At 37.1% G+C, this 19,496-nt stretch overlaps 1 protein-coding gene across 4 annotated transcripts in view; it reads right to left on the bottom strand.

The window, feature by feature from the left end:
• PDLIM5 (PDZ and LIM domain 5) overlaps positions 1-19,496 on the bottom strand; it is a 199,574-nt gene that overhangs the window by 87,580 nt on the left and 92,498 nt on the right. For 2 of the 4 annotated variants that reach the window (XM_044680025.1, XM_044680027.1), the window contains exons 4-6: positions 9,847-9,889; positions 3,453-3,469; positions 156-170 (exon numbers count right to left, since the gene is read on the bottom strand). In XM_044680025.1, coding sequence (XP_044535960.1) covers positions 156-170; positions 3,453-3,469; positions 9,847-9,889 — 75 coding nt within the window. Of the gene's footprint in view, positions 1-155; positions 171-3,452; positions 3,470-7,312; positions 7,735-9,846; positions 9,890-19,496 lie in introns of all 4 variants that reach the window. The other 2 variants (XM_044680024.1, XM_044680026.1) reach the window with 2 other exon arrangements.

The following is a 19,496-nucleotide window of genomic DNA, read 5'->3' as shown; positions in this document are numbered from 1 at the left end:
AATTCTAAGACTAAAATGATATTTTTTTACTATTCCATACTTAAACAATTATATAACCAAAAATCACTATTCAATCAAGTTTTTTTGTGAGTTGAAAGGAAGTTGGTAAAAGCTTATGATGCAAAGAGGAACACCACCATTAATCAAGTACTTACACTGTGCCTGGGTTACTGGAGAAAGGATAATACACAAATACACAAAAAAGTGTGAAAGGGGAGAGAAGACAAGGACATTCTCAGGATCATGGAAAGCAAACAAATGTGAATTTAAAAGGATAAATTAATCTTTGACATTACAAAATATCTAATCTTACTAAAAATATTCCATGCACATCATGCCTCACAACAATTCCAAACACACACATATTAGCAGTCAGGGTGCAAACCACAAAAGATGCAATCCAACTAGGACAATTACTCTAAGTGCCTCTCACAACATGATTTTTTATTTTCTTGTCACAACAAAAATACTCTGCTGAACACTGGCAGAATTCCTCTGCCACTGGGTAGAACTGCATGCAAGGACAAAAGGAGGCCTTCAGAACTGTTATTTAATCACTTCTGAATTCATCAATAAACACTGAAATCTCCATATGTTTTCAAGTTGAGGTCAGGATAATTGGATCTAGTTTGATATATATGTTTTGGAAGAATATTTTTATAAAAAGAATCAGGAGGATTTTTTTTGTTGAAAGAATTAGAAATGCTGATTTGACTTGGGGGAAAGAATAACTCTACCTTCCACTCTATTGAATTTCAAATTAATCTTCCTAAAATATAGGTTTGATCATATCACCAATTCATTGAATTTCAGTGGCTCCCTATTCCTCCAGGATCAAATATAAACTCCTCTGTTTGACTTCTAAAACACTTCAAAACCAGATCTCTTCCTACCTTTCTATTTCTAGCCTTTCTATAACTTAATTTCCTCCATATAATCTGAAATCCAGTGACTGTTGTTTGCTTCCTTGTTCCTCCTTGAACATTACACTTCATCTTCAATTCTAAGGATTTTCACCATCTCTTATTCCTGTAACCCTTCTCTTCAACTCTGACTCAGTTTCCCTAGCTTCCTTTAGGCCTCAACTCAAGCACTACCATTTGCAAGAAGCATTTTACAGCCCCCACCTTAATTTCAGGGTCTTTCCTCTAAGACAACTCACATTCTGTACCAATCTTATGTGTTTTGTCTCTGTGTTGTCTCTCCCATCAACTGAATTTCTGCATTTCTACTTTTTCCTTTGTAACACCTCCTCTCCCCCCACCCCCAACCCCACCCTGCGCAGGGCTTAGCTCAGTGTCTGACACATAGTAGGTTCTTAACAAGTGTTTACAGAATGATTTATCTGTCTTTTTTTTTTTTTTAAATCCTTACTTTACATCTTAGAATGAATACTGTGTATTGGTTTTAAGATAGAAGGTCTGTAAGGGCTAGGCAATGGGTGTTAAGAAACTTATCCAGGGTTACAAAGCCAGGAAATATCTCAGGCTAGATTTGAACCCAGGACCTCCCATATCTAGACTTGGCTCTCAATCCACTGAGCCACCCAATTGCCCCCTTATCTGTTTTCCTTAATGTAAAAAGAAGCATAATATTAAGTCTTCCTATGATCTCCTGTTAAACTCTATGAAATTAGGAATTTACAAATGTGGGAAATTCAGACTCAATGACTTTGTTAATTCTGTGGATAAGCATTAATTCACTACATCGAATATCTCCACTTATTGTCTTACATCTCTCCTCTGCTCAAAACTCCTCTAACTATGTTTGCCATTAACGCTCCTTCATAACTGTTTATTGGCCTATCTACCTTTCCTGGCTTATCTCAGACAACTCCCTATCCTCTGCTACACTATCCGTGACACGTGGTAACAGTCTTTGCTGGAAGGTTTTGTGCAATGAGGAACCTATTATCAATTGTTAGAAAGTCTGAACTTAAATCATACCTGCTGGGTTTAGTGCCGTGACATGAGAAAACTTCATTAGCCACCATACCTTGAATTTTGTGGCCCGTTCTGGGAAGGACACTGGCAAGATGGAACACATCCAGAAGAAGAAACTGGAGCTAGGCAAAGGACTTAAGCACCTTGCCCAGGGTCACAGATCCAAGAAGTGTTTGAAGCTAGATTTGAACCCAGGACCTCCCATCTCTAGACTTGGCCCTCAATCCATGAGTCACCTAACTGATTGCAGTGATGGAAAATGTTTTCCTTCCCACTCTGAAATTCTTTTCTTTTCTAGTCAGAGCTAAAAAACTGGGGGGTAGAAAAGGCAGTGGCCACCTGGCATATAACCTGCAAAGTGGCAAGATAAGGGATATTTTAAAGTCATATATTTCCATTGTTAAACAGTTTAGCTCTCCATGGCACATTTAAATATAAGTCAAGGAGTTAGAGCGAAGGCTCGATGCCCTGTATGTAGATGGCAACAGAGAAGGGATAAAATGTTCATACTTTGCTTAGTGCAGAAAGGCTCTAAGAACAACCCTCAGCTTTGCTTCTCAGTTATGGGCATTGAGTAATTTTGACAAAAGAATCATCCTGAATTCATGTGCTAGAAATTATTTTGAGTTTCTCAGTGTTCCACACTTTCAGAAATGCACTTGAACCACAAGGAAGTCCTACAGTTGAGGCCTGAGCCTTGTGAGCACATCAGGTCCCCAGAGAGGCGATGGGGATTTGGTTGAACACACGTGCAGAGCACTCCCAGCCTGTATGACTTTGGGGGAGTCACTTAACCTCTCTGGGGCCAAGTTTCTTTATCCATAAATGAGGGCGATTGGGCGAGGTGACCTCTAAGGACCTTCCCAGGATTTATTCTATGACATCCTGCAAACAGGACACTCCAGTCAATAAACACTATAAGAGAAGAAAGAGCATTTCTTTGGCATCTGAAAATGTGACAGATAGATCACTAAAACAATTTCTGAGCCAGGCATTCTTCTTAGTTCCCACTGGCACACAGCTGCGAAGCTCTGTTTCCCTAATGTCCAAATGTTTTTCTGAAGCTCCTTCAGCTAGACGTGGTATCGTGGATGACGAGAGCTCATCGGGGAACCCTGGACTTCAACAACTTCACTCTAGGCGACTGGTTAGAGCAGTTCCATTTTTATAGAGGACTGCTTTAGTGCCATGTGTGCATAGCTTCTCTCCTCCTACTAAGTACTCCCCTTTCTTTGAATGACCTTCCCCAAATAGTATTACTATTGCTTATAAAAACAATGCACACAGCAAATTCCATTTTTTCTAAAAAGGGAAAACCCCGCCGAATAACCCAATGAAGCAAGTCACCACACCATATCCAATGCAAACCAAACTTATTTAAAGCGCCCTCCGTCATTATGCTAAGTTAAGGCTATTTTGCAAAATTAAATTTTGCAAAAATTAAGCATTCATGCTGGTTACTCTAATCATAAATCACCATAATTCCCTTCCAGCAAGGTGGATACTAACTTTTTCACTTGTGTATTCTGCAAAAGAGAAAAGTATTGTAACATGTTACCATGGTATAATTCTGCTTGAGATGTTTCAGGTCCTTCCAGACACGTCGGAGCTATCTGAAAAAATGGGTTTGACCAAGTTGATGTGAACATAGAACCATGAAGCACTTACCTGCTCTAAGCAGTGGGCACATAACAATGCAGAGGCACTTACAAAGGGGAAGAGAAGTAATAATCATCCGAAGGACACTAGCTACCCTCCCAGGTAGAAGCTGGACTCTAAGGGGGAAGGTAGAAAAAAAACCTACCCGTTTCTGATTAGAAGTCAGAACTATAATCTATATATGCAGTATTCAAGTTTATTGTTTCTTAAATTATATGTCATCACTATTGCCTTTAAGTTATCATTCCATTTGGCATCTGCTGTTCTGCCTATCTTAACTCAATGGAACAAGATGCCCCCTGAGTACTCCCTGGTGTCGGTCCTGCCAGCCCCACTACCTGGGCATCTCTGCCTCCTTTTGTGTTGTCTCTCCCCATTAGACTGTAAGGTCCTTCAGAGAAAAGACTTTCTTTTTATTAATTGCATCCCTAAAGCCTTAGCACAGTGCCTAAGCATAAAGTGGCCTCTAAAAAAATATTTATTGGATATTGGATTGGATTTTAATAGAATTACTGAGTTTCCTAAAAATAAAATTAATGTGGAAATAATATTTTAATATGATTCAGAAGGGAGGTAAATGGCAATGGTAGGGTTAATAAGACTATAAAAGTGTGTGGCAATTTCTATGGCACAAATTCTCATCCATAAAGATATCAAAGTGACAGGGCAGGTAGGTGGTTCAGTGGCCAGAGAGACAGGCCTGGAGTCAGGAGGTCCTGGATTTAAATCTGACTACAGATACTCCCTAGCTGTGTGACCCTGGGCAAGTCACTTACTCCCAATTGCCTAGCTCTTACTACTCTTCTGTCTTGGAAGACAAAATTGAAGAGGAAAGACTCAATGTGAAGGAGAAGGAAGATTTCAGAAAAATGGACAGAAATCATGGGAAATTAGGACAAAAATACAATGGCATTAGGCAGAGGGCATGCATGGGAAGTCAGAAAGAGTTGGTGTCAAATCCTGCCTCAGATACTGTGGCTACCAGCTATGTGATAACAGGCAAGTCATTTAGTATTTTTATCCTTGTGTCCTCCAAGAAATGGCAAATAGATCCAAATATATTATAAGGTGGTACATCACTCAGAAAGGGGAAGAAGAAGAGCAGAGCAGCTGCTCTTGGTTGCCATCTAGATTCAACAACAGATCTGCTCTACTGTCATCCCAGATACTGATCCCATGTGGGAAAAAGAACTTCTCGAGACATGTCAAAATCTATGACTGCTACATACTTCCAGGGAATCACAAAGGCCACAATGGTATTTCTAGAAGAAACCTAGGAACACTGCCAAAGATTACAATGATAAGCTAACAAATACAGAAGAAAGTAACCATGATGATGAAGGAAGGCCTTATGAAAATTAGTTGAAGAAATGGGATGATTCCATTAGAGAAGAGGAATTAAATTTTCCTAGTTGGCCCCGAGGTAGGAACTAGTAGCAATAGGGGGAAGGAGGCAAATATACTTTTGCTTTAAGGAAAAAAGTTTCCTGGCAATAAGAGTTCTCCGCAAGTGGAATGGTCTGCCTCAAAAAGTAGGAATTGTTTTTGTTGAATCATTTTAGGTGTTTTTGACTCTTCCTTGCCCCCATTTGGGGTTTTTTTAGCAAAGATACTGGAGTGGTTTGCATTTCCTGCTCCAGTTCATTTACAGATAAGAAAACTCAAACAAAAGGGGTCAAGTGACTTCCTCAGGGTCATACTGCTATTCACTGTCTGAGGCTGTATTAGAACTCAAATCCTCCTGACTCCAGGTCCTGTGCTCTAATCAATTAGAGGGATAATTTCCTCTAATTTAAGAACTTCAAGAAAAAACTGGGTGACCACTTCTCAAGTATGACATAGGGAAAATTCTTTTAGGTATAGATTGGACTAGATGGATCCCCAAATCCTTCCAACTCTGAAATTCTGGGATACTTTCTTTTTAGGATATTTTCTTTGGTTCTACAGGGTTAAATTGTTTTCTAACCTCGGTTTCAGAGATTTCCAAGCATGGAATGAAAAAAATATTTTTTAGGATACTAGCTGTCATCAAATTAAACACACACACACACACACACACACACACACACACACACACACACACACACACACACAACACCATATCTATACACAGTAGCAAGTCAATTAGACTGCCTTCTTTCTTCCTTTTCTAAGATGCTTGGAATCTTGCCATCTCCTGTTTCAGGGCCCAAATGTTGTCATGGCAGCTGTGCAATATGAAACAAAGCATCTTCATTACATGAATTAGCATGCAGAAGAGATTACTTCAATAGAAAGAACTGACCTTTATCATTATTTGATTGTACTGTCACCAAAATTGGCATTTTAAGCTATCACGTCGTGTGCTTCTTATCTTTCTCCCTTTCTCTGCTCAGTTCCACATTCCTGCTCTAAATCTCATCAAAATGATTTTGCAAGATCTCTTTTGGCATAGGAGGATTTCTCTGACTTTTGGAGAGCAAAAAAAGCCAGAGCTTTCTCTAGCAAGACTTCTGAAAAGGAGATGGACAATTTGAAGACTATGGATGTAGTAAAAAATAAATTAACACTTTTAGGTAATCAAAAATAAAAGAATCCTGTGTATTGAAAAGACACCAAGAGTTTGTTATTACCTTCAAATATCTGTTTTCTTTTTAATTTGATGTTCAGGAATTCAAATTCATTCTGGAAAAGCCTTCAATGGAAGACTTTTATGAAATGATGCAGAGTGAAGGAAGCAGAGCCAAGAAAACACTATAAACGACCACCAGAAATGTAAATGGAAGAATAATGATAATCATTCTCAGTGCTGTGAAATTATAATGAGCGTGCATGGGCTGGAGGAAGAGACACCAGGACACACTTCTGCAGTTCCATTGCAGAGGTGGAGGACAATTGGGATGGAACACTGCTTAATATGTCGTCTGTGGTTGGTGTGTTTCTAAGTTTTGCTGGCTATTGTTTTTTTCCCTCCTCTTTAAAAATTCTTAGTTCTAAGGGAGGTGGAGAAAAGAAACACAAGGTATTTTTAGAAATAATTTTTAGAATGATTAGAAATTAGAAAACTAGAATTATTATAAATAAAGATGATGTGAGAATAAGATGTTAGTAAAAAAATTAAATCTTCACTTGTGTTTGTTAAAGCATCATTTGTTTGGGGGAGGGGGGGAAGAATAATTCTCAGTGCTCCGATACAGTCTTATAATGATGTTACCAGGTTTTTGCCTAAACTACTGCATATATAAATTGTAGTCACATTTGGACTTTAGGGATGCTATTCTTTCTTCAAATCCCTGATTACAAATGCCTCTTTCCCCCTTCAATTCCATGTAAGATGGCAAGTGGGGACCACTGAAAATCCTTTCTTAGTGATCTCCTAAAAGCAGAAAAGTTGGGTAACGGGAGAATGGGATTACAAGAATCTTTCCCAGACCAGCCTTGCATCGCAAGTGCCTGCTGCTTGTATCTGAAGGAAAACACACATATCACAAAAGAAAACCTTTATACCACACAGCGGGAAGTGGTTAGTATATTACAAATCATAATTACAATTCTTTTTTAATGAAGCAAATCAAACATATTTCAATCTTTTTTCCCTAAAAAAAAAAAAGAAGAAGAAAAAGAAGAAGGAGCAGCTGCATTTTCTGGCTTTGGGTTTATGCTGCTTTCTTAAGTTTCCTAGGGGAGAAAAGGTCTAGACAAGAGCAGGACAGCGCCCTTTAGCCACCTACCCATTCTGCTGTTTACTGTCAGCCTGGGGTCCTCTTCTCTGCCCCTCGGCTAGCTCCTGGGCAGGGTCGCTGGTGTACGGGCTCGTGGCTGCGGGCTGCCGTGGGACATTAACTGCAGTTTTAACAGAGCTCGAGGCAGGTAAAGGCTGGTCGGCGCTAGGTTTGGCATTAGCATGCAGTCCAGATGTAGCAAATGGGGGAGGTGTGACAGCAGCCACTGGCGGAGGGGAAGCATGTGATGAAGAGGTCGAATGGGCTGGGGTGAAGGCAGATGATGGTGATGGGATGGATGTGACTTTTGGAGAAGATACAACCCCAAAAGGCCGTGGTGCCTTATTGTAGGCCAAGTTGGATGTGGAAGTGACTTTGGGCACAGCGGAGGATGTAATGGGAACAGGCTTAACTACTTCTTTGGGTTCTCCCTATGTAAAATAAAAATAGAACACACAGAGAACACACCAAATACATGCAAAAGATAACTGCCTGAAAAGAATATTCAGCTGATATTAAAAACAAAATAAAGTCACGTTAGCAGCCAAGTCATCATCTGTATGCCTCGGTGAATAAGTAACAGGGAATATAACTTTGCATGCATAAATGAGGGATCCAGACATGCAGAACACAGGTGCAAAACAAAAATACACACACGTATTTTAAAATTAACTTAAAAGAAATTTGTAGAGGATTTAAACAACTAAGCAGGGAAATTCTTACTCAGTTCAACAGTCATTAAAATTACGTATCAAGATTTAAATTTAATACAAAGTTCTAACTGAATAAACTCTTAATCCAATCCCACCCATATAGAAAAGTTGTTTTTTTTTTAACCATGCATACCAGTAATCCAAGCACTCGATTTCAACTCTATATACAACTTTATGTGCTCTTATAATAAGGTCAATAGAACCATAATTGGCTCACAGCAAGTAGCAATACTTCCTACTGCATATTTCTAATTCTTTATTTTAAAGAAAACACATTATTTTTGTTTCACGTAACATTTTCCAAAGCCTATTGACTTCTTTGAAATGGTTCATGCCATTTTTTCGTTTCTTCAACATTAACATGCCATAATTAAATGACATATTACCTTCTTTCAAAAACATAAAATACTTGTATCAAAATTTAGAATCTTATTCCATTATTTTATAAGGCCTTTAATCCTTTTAATATGAAGTTTAAAATTTGCACTTTTCTAAAGGGCATGTTTTAGAGATAGAATTAAAGATGTTCCTTTCTTTCTTAATAAAATAAAAAAATTTAGCCTTACATTTGCTGTTAAATTTAACTGATGTTCTGTTTAGTTTTTCTAAACTGATTTTCCTTCCTCTTTTTATCCTTTCCTAAAAGTGAAGGCTAACTGGAGGAAGGAATATACTCGGGAATGAAGAACATATGAAAACAAAATAAATCAATATATTTTAAAATAAATAACATCAGCATACATTTAAGATAAAATAAATAACATCAGCATGCATTTAAGAAAGGAATCATTTTAAAAAGTGAAATTAGTTTTCTATCATGACAAATTCTTGTTTAAAATAAATTTTTGACTCAACATCTGGTTACTTAAAAGTAAGTTCTAAAGAAAAAGTATTTTGCAGGGAAGGGGAGAATGAACCAATGATTTCATAGGTTTAGGGAATTACCATTAAGGAAATTCTTTCTATCAAGGCAGAATGGCACCCTTTCTGCAACTTATAGTCTTAGAGTTTGGCCTGGTCACTGAATGTTTAAGTGACTTTTTTTTTTTATGGTTGGTTTTTTTTTTTTTAACCCTTGCACTTCAGTGCATTGTTTCATAGGTGGAAGAGTGGTAAGGGTGGGCAATGGGGGTCAAGTGACTTGCCCAGGGTCACACAGCTGGGAAGTGGCTGAGGCCAGGTTTGAACCCAGGACCTCCCGTCTCTAGGCCTGACTCTCACTCCACTGAGCTACCCAGCTGCCCCTGTTTAAGTGACTTTTGCAAGATGACAGCCAGTATGTGTCAAAGGTGGGGTCAGTGCTCTGTCATTATGCTTTTGTATGCAAAATATTTCTTTTAAAGAAAAAAAGATGCCATATGATTGAGCCTAAAAGCAGAGAGAATAAAAAAGGACAACAAGTAACTCAAATTCAGGATAAGAAAATTGTAATGTAGGATTGCAGAGGAAAGGTATCCAATAAGTCTTAAAAGGGAATGGATTTTCCACAGGCTTAGCATAAATAATTTTAAGGACACAAAACTACCACCAGATGATTCTGAGGGGCCCTCAATAGTCTGTGTCCATATTTGAATGTACATTCATTATTGTCATCTTTCCAAAGAGGATAAGACCATGAATTCTTTAAAAGTCAATCTCAAAATAAAGACGGTAACTGTATGTTTAAAAGAACAATAACAACAAACCCTCCAAGTAGAAGTATGAGGAAAACTAAATTAAGAGACTAATTTGGACACTGGGGGTTTTAACTAAGACAGAATCTGAAAAGTGGCATGCCTAGCAGAGAACATGAAGTCTTAACACTACTCATTTTTTTCATTAAAATCTTACCTTCTGAACTGAAATAGGTTCAGGCTTTGGTGTAGAGGATGCTCTGGAAGGAAAACAAAAAGGAAATGATTTCATAAACCACTGTATTTCTTCTTAATAGCATTTTCTAGTGAACAGAAGAAACAGCCCAGAATAAAGTATTCAATTTGCAGTTATGAAGATCTCCTTCCTTTCCTTACAAAGATAAGGGAATAGGATGAGGAATATTGCATGTCAGACACTGATGATGTTTTGTTTAGTTTCACTGAGCTGCTTTCTCTCTTTTTTTTATTCTTTGTTTAAAGGCATGGATCACTGGGTGGAAGGGGAAGTAATTTCATCAGAAATGAAGAAAATGTAAACACAAACACCAGTGATAAAAATTAGAAAATAAAATAAATGTTTCCTTAACCGAAATGACATGAATTTATCTTAATAAAAGCTGTTGCTCTGATTCTTGACTCATTTGATAACAGGTACTCAATGGCTCATGCTAACACCTTATCTCAAGCTTTCTTGAGTATTTACATGGCTCTCTAGTTTGCAGGGATTGGAGAATGTAATCATCTTGAAAACTCAGATGTTGGTTGCACCCTTACTCAATGTGCTCTCAACCTGGGCAGCACATTCGCTGTGTTCTCAATCACTTTTTGTCTAACTTTAACTTTTACAATTAATAGCTGGATTACAGTAGCCAAATATGTGCATTTGCTTTGTACATCCCCTAAAGATTAGCTCGCAGGAATTTTTTAAGCCTGATAACATTTATTCTCTGCCTCTAGCATGCAACAAGCTGTCTCTGTACATTCAAACAATATATATGTTCATTAAACAAAAGCTAACAAGAAAGGCAAGATTAGGAGAGTATATTAGCAGACACTGCCCAGGTAATGTCCAAAGTCCAACAGAAACTATTTTGCTGTCACTGGCTGCAACTCACCTCCATTACTGTGTATTCCTTAGAAATCAGAGTATTCTGAGTATTCAAATATCAAATATTTAAAAACATTCAAATGTTATTCAAATGAGGCCACTAAAATATAAAGGTTATAAACATTTTGAAAAGTTCTTTATCCAAGTTTAGTTGACTGGAAATCTGATGTAAGTGCTGCTTTAATAAGGACAATCTACTTAGCATCTGGCAAAGATCTTGCACGAGATGGTTAAAATATGACAGAATGACTAAATTTCAAATGATTAGTGGTTTCAAATAAGAGTCTGAGATAGTCTATCTAACATGCACGATGGCTAACAAACCTAATGTGCCCTTTCACTTGGGTCTTTCAGAGTTTCACTGAACAATGAATTCTAAAAGATTTCCAGCAGGGACTTACATTTTTCAATGACAGCTAATTAGTCAGGTTAGGGCAGGGCAGGCACCAACTGAACAGTTGGCTAAGCTGAAAGTGGCCATAATAGATGTTAAACTAACATTCTGTTATTGTAATACAAATTCACCCTCCATAGAATGGCGTAACTTTCCATGTTTACTATTACAGAGCCAATTTTTTTTTAAACTTCTGGGTTTATTACAACAAGTAAAGGAAACAAATTCAGGTGGAGAACACTGGAATCTTTTCAGTGAAATTTTATGAGAAGATAAAATCACAAAATCTTCTACTCATTGAAACGGAGATTATTGAGAATATGCCAGAGCAGATATCATAAACTCATTTAAAACTAACACTTAAATGTCTATATGACAATTTTGCAAATTTTTTTCAATCTTTATCCAAGTCCTCAAGCTAAACAATAAGCAAACAACACATTTAATAGCCCTCTGGTATAAAAATATTCTTCACATCTTAATTCTCAAATTGGGTTCCTTCTGAAAATCAAGGGTCAGCACTAATGAATTAAAAATACAAATATACAGAAGCAATGTGTTGCCATAAAAAATCTGCTGAACAACCACCTGACTTTAGTCAAATTGAGCACCACCACACTTGTATAACACTAGGCAAGTGACTCTCAGAGATTCAGGCAACTCCAAACGTGAAATGAAGGGGCTGGATGTGTTGACTCTGAAGGTCCCTAGAATATCTAGAACTATGTATCACCTAATGGCCTTGTCTCTCATCTCATGCAGAACAAAAGCAAAAATTCTACTGAATAAAAAATGAAAACGATTTCACTTTTAGAAATTTTAAAAATAACCAGAAAGCAGTATTTGTGTTTCTATTTCAAATGTGAATACTGAAGTTATCCAGAGACTCTTAAAGTCTAAATGATGGAAATAATCTAAGTGTTATTCAGTCATTTTCTAGACATGTCCAATTCTTCAGGACCCCAGCTGGAGTTTCTTTGGCAAAGGTACTAATGTAGTTTGCCATTTTCTTCTCCAGCCCATTTCATAGATGAGCCAAACAGAGGTACATGCCTTGCCCAGGATCATACAGCTAAGTGTCGGAGGCCAAATTTGAACTCAGGTCTTCTTGACTCTAGGTCTAGTGCTCTATTTACTGTGCCACCTGGCTGCTCTGAAATCATCCAAAGCAAACTCTTAGTCTGGCTCTTTAGGTCTTGGACCATTTCCAATGACAGTTCATAACCATATATGGCAGAATATTCCACTTCTGATCAACTCTAGACTGAGCCAATGTCAGCCTCACTGGAATTCACCTGTTAATCCTAATTCTTACTTCAGGAACCACAAAGAATATCTTAAACTCTCTTTCAAAGAACCAACCACCCCAGCTCCCATCTGCACCCCTCATTTTAGCAGTCTAGGTTCTATAATTTCCAGTAGTCACATACAGAAGGGATGTGGCTCACTGGACACAGTAATGGACTTCAATTCTCTGTCTCTTTCTTTGGCTCTCTCCAAACCAGTTTCATCTGTAAAATGGGAAGAGTAACAGTACCTGCCTTATAATGGTCTGAATGAATAAGTATATAAAGCCTTAAAAGTGTGAAATATTAGCTATGAATATTTCTGAAGATGAGTGTCTTCAATACACTCATGACATCTTACATCTTATTTTGTCTTCCCTTCAAATGTGAGAGGCTCAAGCACCATTACAGTATTTATGCCGTTGTGCTTGCTGTTCCCTGCTCCGGGTGACTTAATCCCTTCAGCTTTGGAACCATGACTTGGGAGCCATGTTCTCCTGACTGAGAGAGTTAGCCAGGACAGTCACACATGGCCCTCTCTGGCTAACTGATCCCAGACCATTTCCTATCTCTTGCCACTATTTCAGGGTGTGGGGGTACCGTTGAGTAGCACAGTGGATAGAGCTACAGACCTGGAGTCAGGAAGACTGGTGACTTCTTGACTTCGAATTTGGCCTTGACACTTACTAGCTGTGTGACCCTGGGTAAATCACTTTGTGTCTCAGTTTCCTAGTCTTCAAAATGAACTAGAGAAGGAAATGGCAAACCACTCCAGTATCTTTGCCATGAAACCCCCAAAAATGGGGTCATGAAGAGTCGGACACAACTGAAATGATTGAACAGCAATCTCATCATCCATTCCTTATGCCACCCCACTTAACCCTGTGTTTTTTTTAACCTCTTTCTCTAAAAGAAATAATCAAATCAATATGACTTTTGCTTCTTGAAGCAGCTGCCTCCTCTTTATGGCTTCGTTTGTCACCCCTGTGATTTGCCAAAACAAATTGCCCTTCTCTGGTCACCAGTCACTTCTACTTATATATTGTTTCTCCCTACTAGAAGGTAAGATCTTTAGGGTAGAGACTGTCTCATTTCTTTATATGAATTCCCAAGGCTTAACTTAGCTATATGCTAACTAAATGTTTTTCATCCATTTATTATATCAAATATAAAGTGCTGAAAATAATCATAATATAAAATGGGTGATTAAACAGACCAGCTTAAAATAGATATCTATTTTAAGAGATCTGTGAAGTTCTTAAAAATTTTTATTTAATCAAACCTATAGTTAGTAAATGACTAGAATAAGGAAAGAATAGAATGCTTGAAATCCCCCCTAAAGAATATTTTCTTTGATTTATTACTGTTTCTTTCATTCATTCATTTTATAAGAATTTTCAAAATGCCTACTATGTCAGAAAATATGAAGGGTACTATGGACACACACACACACAAAATTCCCTTGAAATATTAAATATAAATGATAGACAGAGTAGTTTCTGGACCATGGCATTAGCAACTGGAAGAATAAACAGAGGTTTCCTGTAGGAAATTATATTTCTGTGGGATTTCAAAGAAAACTGGGACTTCTCACAGGTGGAGGTGAGGAGGAAGTGTGTCCCAGGCACAGGAGCCAGCCAGTGCAAAAACCCAGAGTAGGAGATGGGATGTGTGCAAGGAGAACAGAAAAGTGGAATGTACAATGTATGAAGAATAATTTGCAAAAAGAGTAGAGGTCTGGAGTTGAATTATAAAGAATTTTAAAAGCCAATAGAAATAATTACATTTATTAAACATGTATTTAGCGGCCATATTCCCTAAGAGAAAACTCTAGTATATGAACAGAAAAGAATGATCATTTCCAAGAATCAAAGGCTGTATGAGGGATGCAAGAAAAATAAAAGTATTTCTTTAAAAAAAAAGATGTGTTTGGCACTTATCCAAGAAACATTACTTTATCTTATGAAAATCAAATGAAAAAGCACTGGTAGTTTAAAGATTTAAAAACACTACTTATTTTTAAAACCAAGTCAAATTGTATTTATATACAAATGGACAATGAAAGTATATAGATCCCTTTCCACTGGCTGTTCCTCACAAGTCATTTTTTTCAGTGTGCTCGTTTCAAAGTAGCTAAGGTCCTAGCAATGGCTCAGAGCCATGGGCTTCACAATTTGCTCATTGTTCTCCTTTTCATTTCATGTAAAACTAGTGGGCTTGAGCTAGTCATCATGTTGAGATACTCAGTGCCTTAGTCCAATACTATCCCAAGAACACATAATTAAAAGAACAAAGCTGTCTGTGTGACTGGGATGTGTTATTCTGAAAGGTGATTGACTTTATAAGGGGGAGAGCCAAAATAAAAATCCTTGGTACTTTCCAACTAGCCTTACTTCAACCATGGTTCTTTTAGAGAGGCAGATTAAGAGAATGTTAGAAGTGAACGGAATCTTTAAAAGCATCTAGTACAAGCCCTCTTTTACAGACCAGAAAACTGAAGATAAATTCAATGATAAAAGGTGAATGAACAAAAAAGCAAAAAATAAAAATCTTATCTGCAGTGGCCTATGCTTTTTCCAGATTTGAGTATGATTCGGGGGAAAATAATCACATGGCTGCTGTTAAAAGTACATGACACAAAAATGTCTCAATTCTTATAATCGGGAGATGGTCAAATTGTTACGTCTTAAAACTAATGCACGCTGCCTTTTAATAGCGGAGTAGTAATTTGGCATCAAGTGCTTATGCATTATTAGATACCTTAAAAGTACTGAAACTTATACCTTATTCGATATGATCACAAATGAAATTTCTTTAGTTTAATCGATATTCAGTAAAAATTCTGAGGCCCCTGTGAATAAAATAAGACCTTCAAGCCCTAATTAGATGCTAAAAGCTATTCACATTGTTCACTGTGGCTTATCCTCTCATTCATGTACACCTAGAATATACGTCAACAATCATTCATAAAGACCAAAGAGTTGGGCTCCCCCTCTGTAGAGGCTCCACATTGCAGTTTCCCACAGAATATCCAGTTCTGAGACTAATGACCTCAGGCCCCATAAACACCAGGGTACAACATTAATCACTTTAATTGCAAAGTTGTCAATTTGCAACAACAAAGCAACTCCAAGGGAGGGTAAAAGACCCAGAGTGAGCCGATAGATTCGTTTTAAAGCATCTTCATGAGAGCTCTTTTTAAAAAAAATTGTGAATGTGGTATATGTTATATTTTAAATAACTGACAACATATAGTTTATATTATGTTATATGCCTTATTACATGTTATTAATTACATCTTGGAAAAAACACTGCTTTGTTCTCAGTTATTTTTAAATCTAAATGTGATGAGCCCTTCTAATTTTTTTAACCCTTCCTTTCTGTTTTAGAATCAATATTAACTACAGGCTTGAAGGCGGATGTGCAGGAAGGGCTAGGCAATTGATGTTAAGTAACTTACTGAGGGTCACACAGTTAGGGAGTGTCTGCAGCCAGATATGAACCCAGGATCTCCCAACTCCAGGCATGGTTCTCTAGCAACTGAACCACCTTGTTACTCCTGGGCCCTTTTCTATTAACAAACAAGAAGCATGGACTGGTGCCAAGTGTGCTGAGCTTGGAATGAGCAGACCTCAGTTTGACACAACTGCCTATGTGACAGTAAACAAACCCATTTGCACTTTAGTTTTCTCATCTATAAAATGAGGAGGTTGGCCTAAATGACTTTTCAGATCCCTTCTAGTTCTAAATCTTTGAACCTATGATAAAATAATGATACTTGTTATCTTGCTTGCAAAGCTGATGTAAGAAGAGTATAAACTGTAAGGCATCATATTATTAATCTATTACTGCTTACACAAAATTCCCTGTCTTACCTTTTTAAAGGCTCTTAAGATTCCTTGCTGAAAGGAATATTGGGGCTAATTTTTCTCTCGATAACAAGGAAGAAAATGAACTGGTATTATATATGAAACAAAAGAATAGGGGATAGAGAAGACCAGAAGGAAAAAAAAGAAGGGAAGGAGTTCCTTGGTTCTACCTCATGGACAAGGGTCTCTCTTTGTGCAAAGTTTTAAAAATAGGGATGGTGGGAATACTAGGTAAACCACAGGGCCTACTTTTCCAGGGATGTAGAACATGGATCAATGGAAAAGAATGCTGAACTTGGAGGGTGGGAAAAGCATCATATTCAAACCTTGGCTCTGACACTATTTATGTAACCCTGGGCAAGATAATTATCATCCATAGATCTCAGTTTCCTCATCAATAATATGAGGGGGTTAAATCTCATGAACCCTGAAGTTATTTTTCTGCTCATGATCTATGATTCTATGAAAGGGCAGACCATTTCTTAAGACTACAATTGATAGATGGGCAGTCTGTCAGTCAACAAGGATTTATTAAAAATCTACTATGTGTTGGACTAAGCCCTGGGAATTTGAATGCAGAAGGAAAAAAAAAGATAGTCTCTCCCCTCAAAGGGGCCAACATAAGGGAGAAGTCAATATATAAAAAGTTGCTGAAAAGGGGCTGAGGAAAGCATGATGAAAAAGATGGTCCGGAAGAAAATGAATACATGGCTGATGTGGGCATCTTCCTTAAATGGAGATTCTGGGAGGAGTCATTCAAGCAGATGAAGGGGCTCCCAGGGTATGAATTCTAGGAGTGATTTTCTAGGATGAAGAGCCTTCTGGGACATGGGGGAGAAATGGTAGAGGAATGTGGCCTGGGTATTGTGAGAGTATTGTGGGAAATGATGACTGAGAAGCAATTCTTAATTCAAAAAAGAGAAAAAAAAAGGTTAGAAGGAATTAGAGATTAAGCAGGCCAGTTTTGAAAGTAATGAGTAAAATATATTCCATATTTTTAAAGTTATATAAAGTACAGCTTAATGGTTTCATACACAACCTTTTGTGCATGCAGAAATTTTTAATGTTTAAATTTAGAATAAATAAGTCCTTTTTATAGAAGCTAATCTCCTTGTTAATTAATTAGGAACCTTGCCCAAAAGGTGAAACTTGGGTGAGTAATATAAGAATTTTTCTCTAGATCTACCTTCTATGAAGTGGTATTTCCATCTTCTTTATAAGAATGGAGAATGGGTCCACTAAAACAGAGATAACTTATTAACTCATTATATTCAAAGATGATATTTCATTTTAAAATAAAACACTATGGGACCATATTCTCTTCTATACAGTATTGAGCCTTGATCAATGATGTTTTTATATGGACAAAATTAATCAACTTTTCCTGTCAAGGTTGGCAGCAATACAATTTGAATTATAGTCAATAATCCAGGTTGTACTAACCAAAAATTTTCACCTATAGTTTTAATCTTTTATCCAACATTCCATCTTCTTTCTTTATTAATAGTGTTTAATATATATGTACCAAATGGCATAGTATCCTAAATCTTAAAGGAAAAGTTAAATGAATTACAGGAGAAGATAGCAAAATTATGGCAGAGGGGAACTTCAACTTATCTCTCTTAGACTTAACCCTAAAATAAATAAGAAGTTAAAGAGATGAATAGAATTGTAGAAAAATTAGCTATGATAGACTTCTGAAGAATAATGAATAGAAATAAAAAGGACTACACCTATTTCAACTGTATATTGTACCTTCACAAAATTTGACCATGCATTAAACTATTAAAAGCTCACAAACAAGGGTAGAAAAAGCAGAAATATTAAATGCACCTTTCTTAGGTCATAATGCAATACAAATTACATTCAATAAAGGGTCTTTGGAACATAGATTAAGAATTAATTGGAAATGAAATAATCTAATTCTAAAGAATGAATGATACAGTTACATGTTTCTTCCACCCATATAAGAATGTAAACAGTTTAACCTTTTTTAGTCCCTTACAATTTTCTCCTCATGTTTACCTTTTTAAGTTTCAATATCATATTTTCTATTGCTCTCTGGTCTTTTCATCAGGAATGCTTAAAAGATTTCTATTTCACCAAATTTTCCTCCTGTAGCATTGTACTCCATTTTGCAAGATAGGTTGTTCTTAGCTATAATCCTAGATCCTTTGCCTTCAGGAATATCATCTCTCAATCATACACATCCCAATCCCTCCCAGGGTTTATTATTAGCTCTTTATTGTTAGAAACTTTTTTGGTTTGTTCATTCTTCCAATCTATTTCTTGATGTTGGACTTTATGTTAGTGTTGGGCTATGCACTTCTAATGTTTTCACAGCTCAGTCTAGGAAAGTGCAAGCTTTCATGGAGAGGTATGTTCACTGCCCTCCTTGTCTGAGCTCTTCTAAACCAGTTTTGGGTCTGATGAATTGGGTGTCGTTGAATTTCTATATACTGTTTTTTTCTAGGCTTTCCTGATCTGATTTTGGTTTTGTGCATTTTCTAGGTCATCCAGAAATTTTTTTAGTTGTGCCATACCCTAGAACCGTAAGATTAGAAGGGACATCAGAAATCACTTGTAGTCCATACCTGAATAGCAACACCCTTCTATATCAGCCCAGATAAGGTAAAAACTGTTATTTAGCAATCTCCGATGGCCAAAAAATCACCACCTCCTCAAGGATACTTTTGACTTAACGTAAAATAACCTGAGTCTATTCTCATCTCTATAGTCAATGTAATAATACTTTATTAATGCATTGTGAGTCTCTTCTAGGCCTTATGTGACAACATCAACTTGGAAGGGAACTGTCTCTAAAATATTTTATTATTTTTCTTAAAAGGTCTTCTCTTCCAGCTGAGTGGTTCAGTGAGATTTAGCACTTGGAGTCAGAAAATCCCGAGTTCAAATTCATCCTTAGACGTTTACAAGTTATGTGATCCTGGGCAAATCATTTAACTTTGACCTGTCTCAGTTTCCTCAATTGCAAAATGGGGCCAATAATAAATAGTACCTACCTCCCAGAGTTGTTGTGAGGACCAATTATGATAATAATGTTTGTAGTGTTAGCTCAGACCCTGGTAAATGCTTCATAAGTCCATCCTTCCTTCCTTCTTTCCTTCCTTCCTTCCTTCCTTCCTTCCTTCCTTCCTTCCTTCCTTCCTTCCTTCCTTCCTTCCTTCC

The sequence above is a fragment of the Gracilinanus agilis genome, chromosome 6 (assembly GCF_016433145.1).
Source record: "Gracilinanus agilis isolate LMUSP501 chromosome 6, AgileGrace, whole genome shotgun sequence".
Lineage (NCBI taxonomy): Eukaryota > Metazoa > Chordata > Mammalia > Didelphimorphia > Didelphidae > Gracilinanus > Gracilinanus agilis.
The sequence above is the reverse complement of the archived record's forward strand: the minus strand, read 5'-3'. Positions and strand labels throughout refer to the sequence as shown.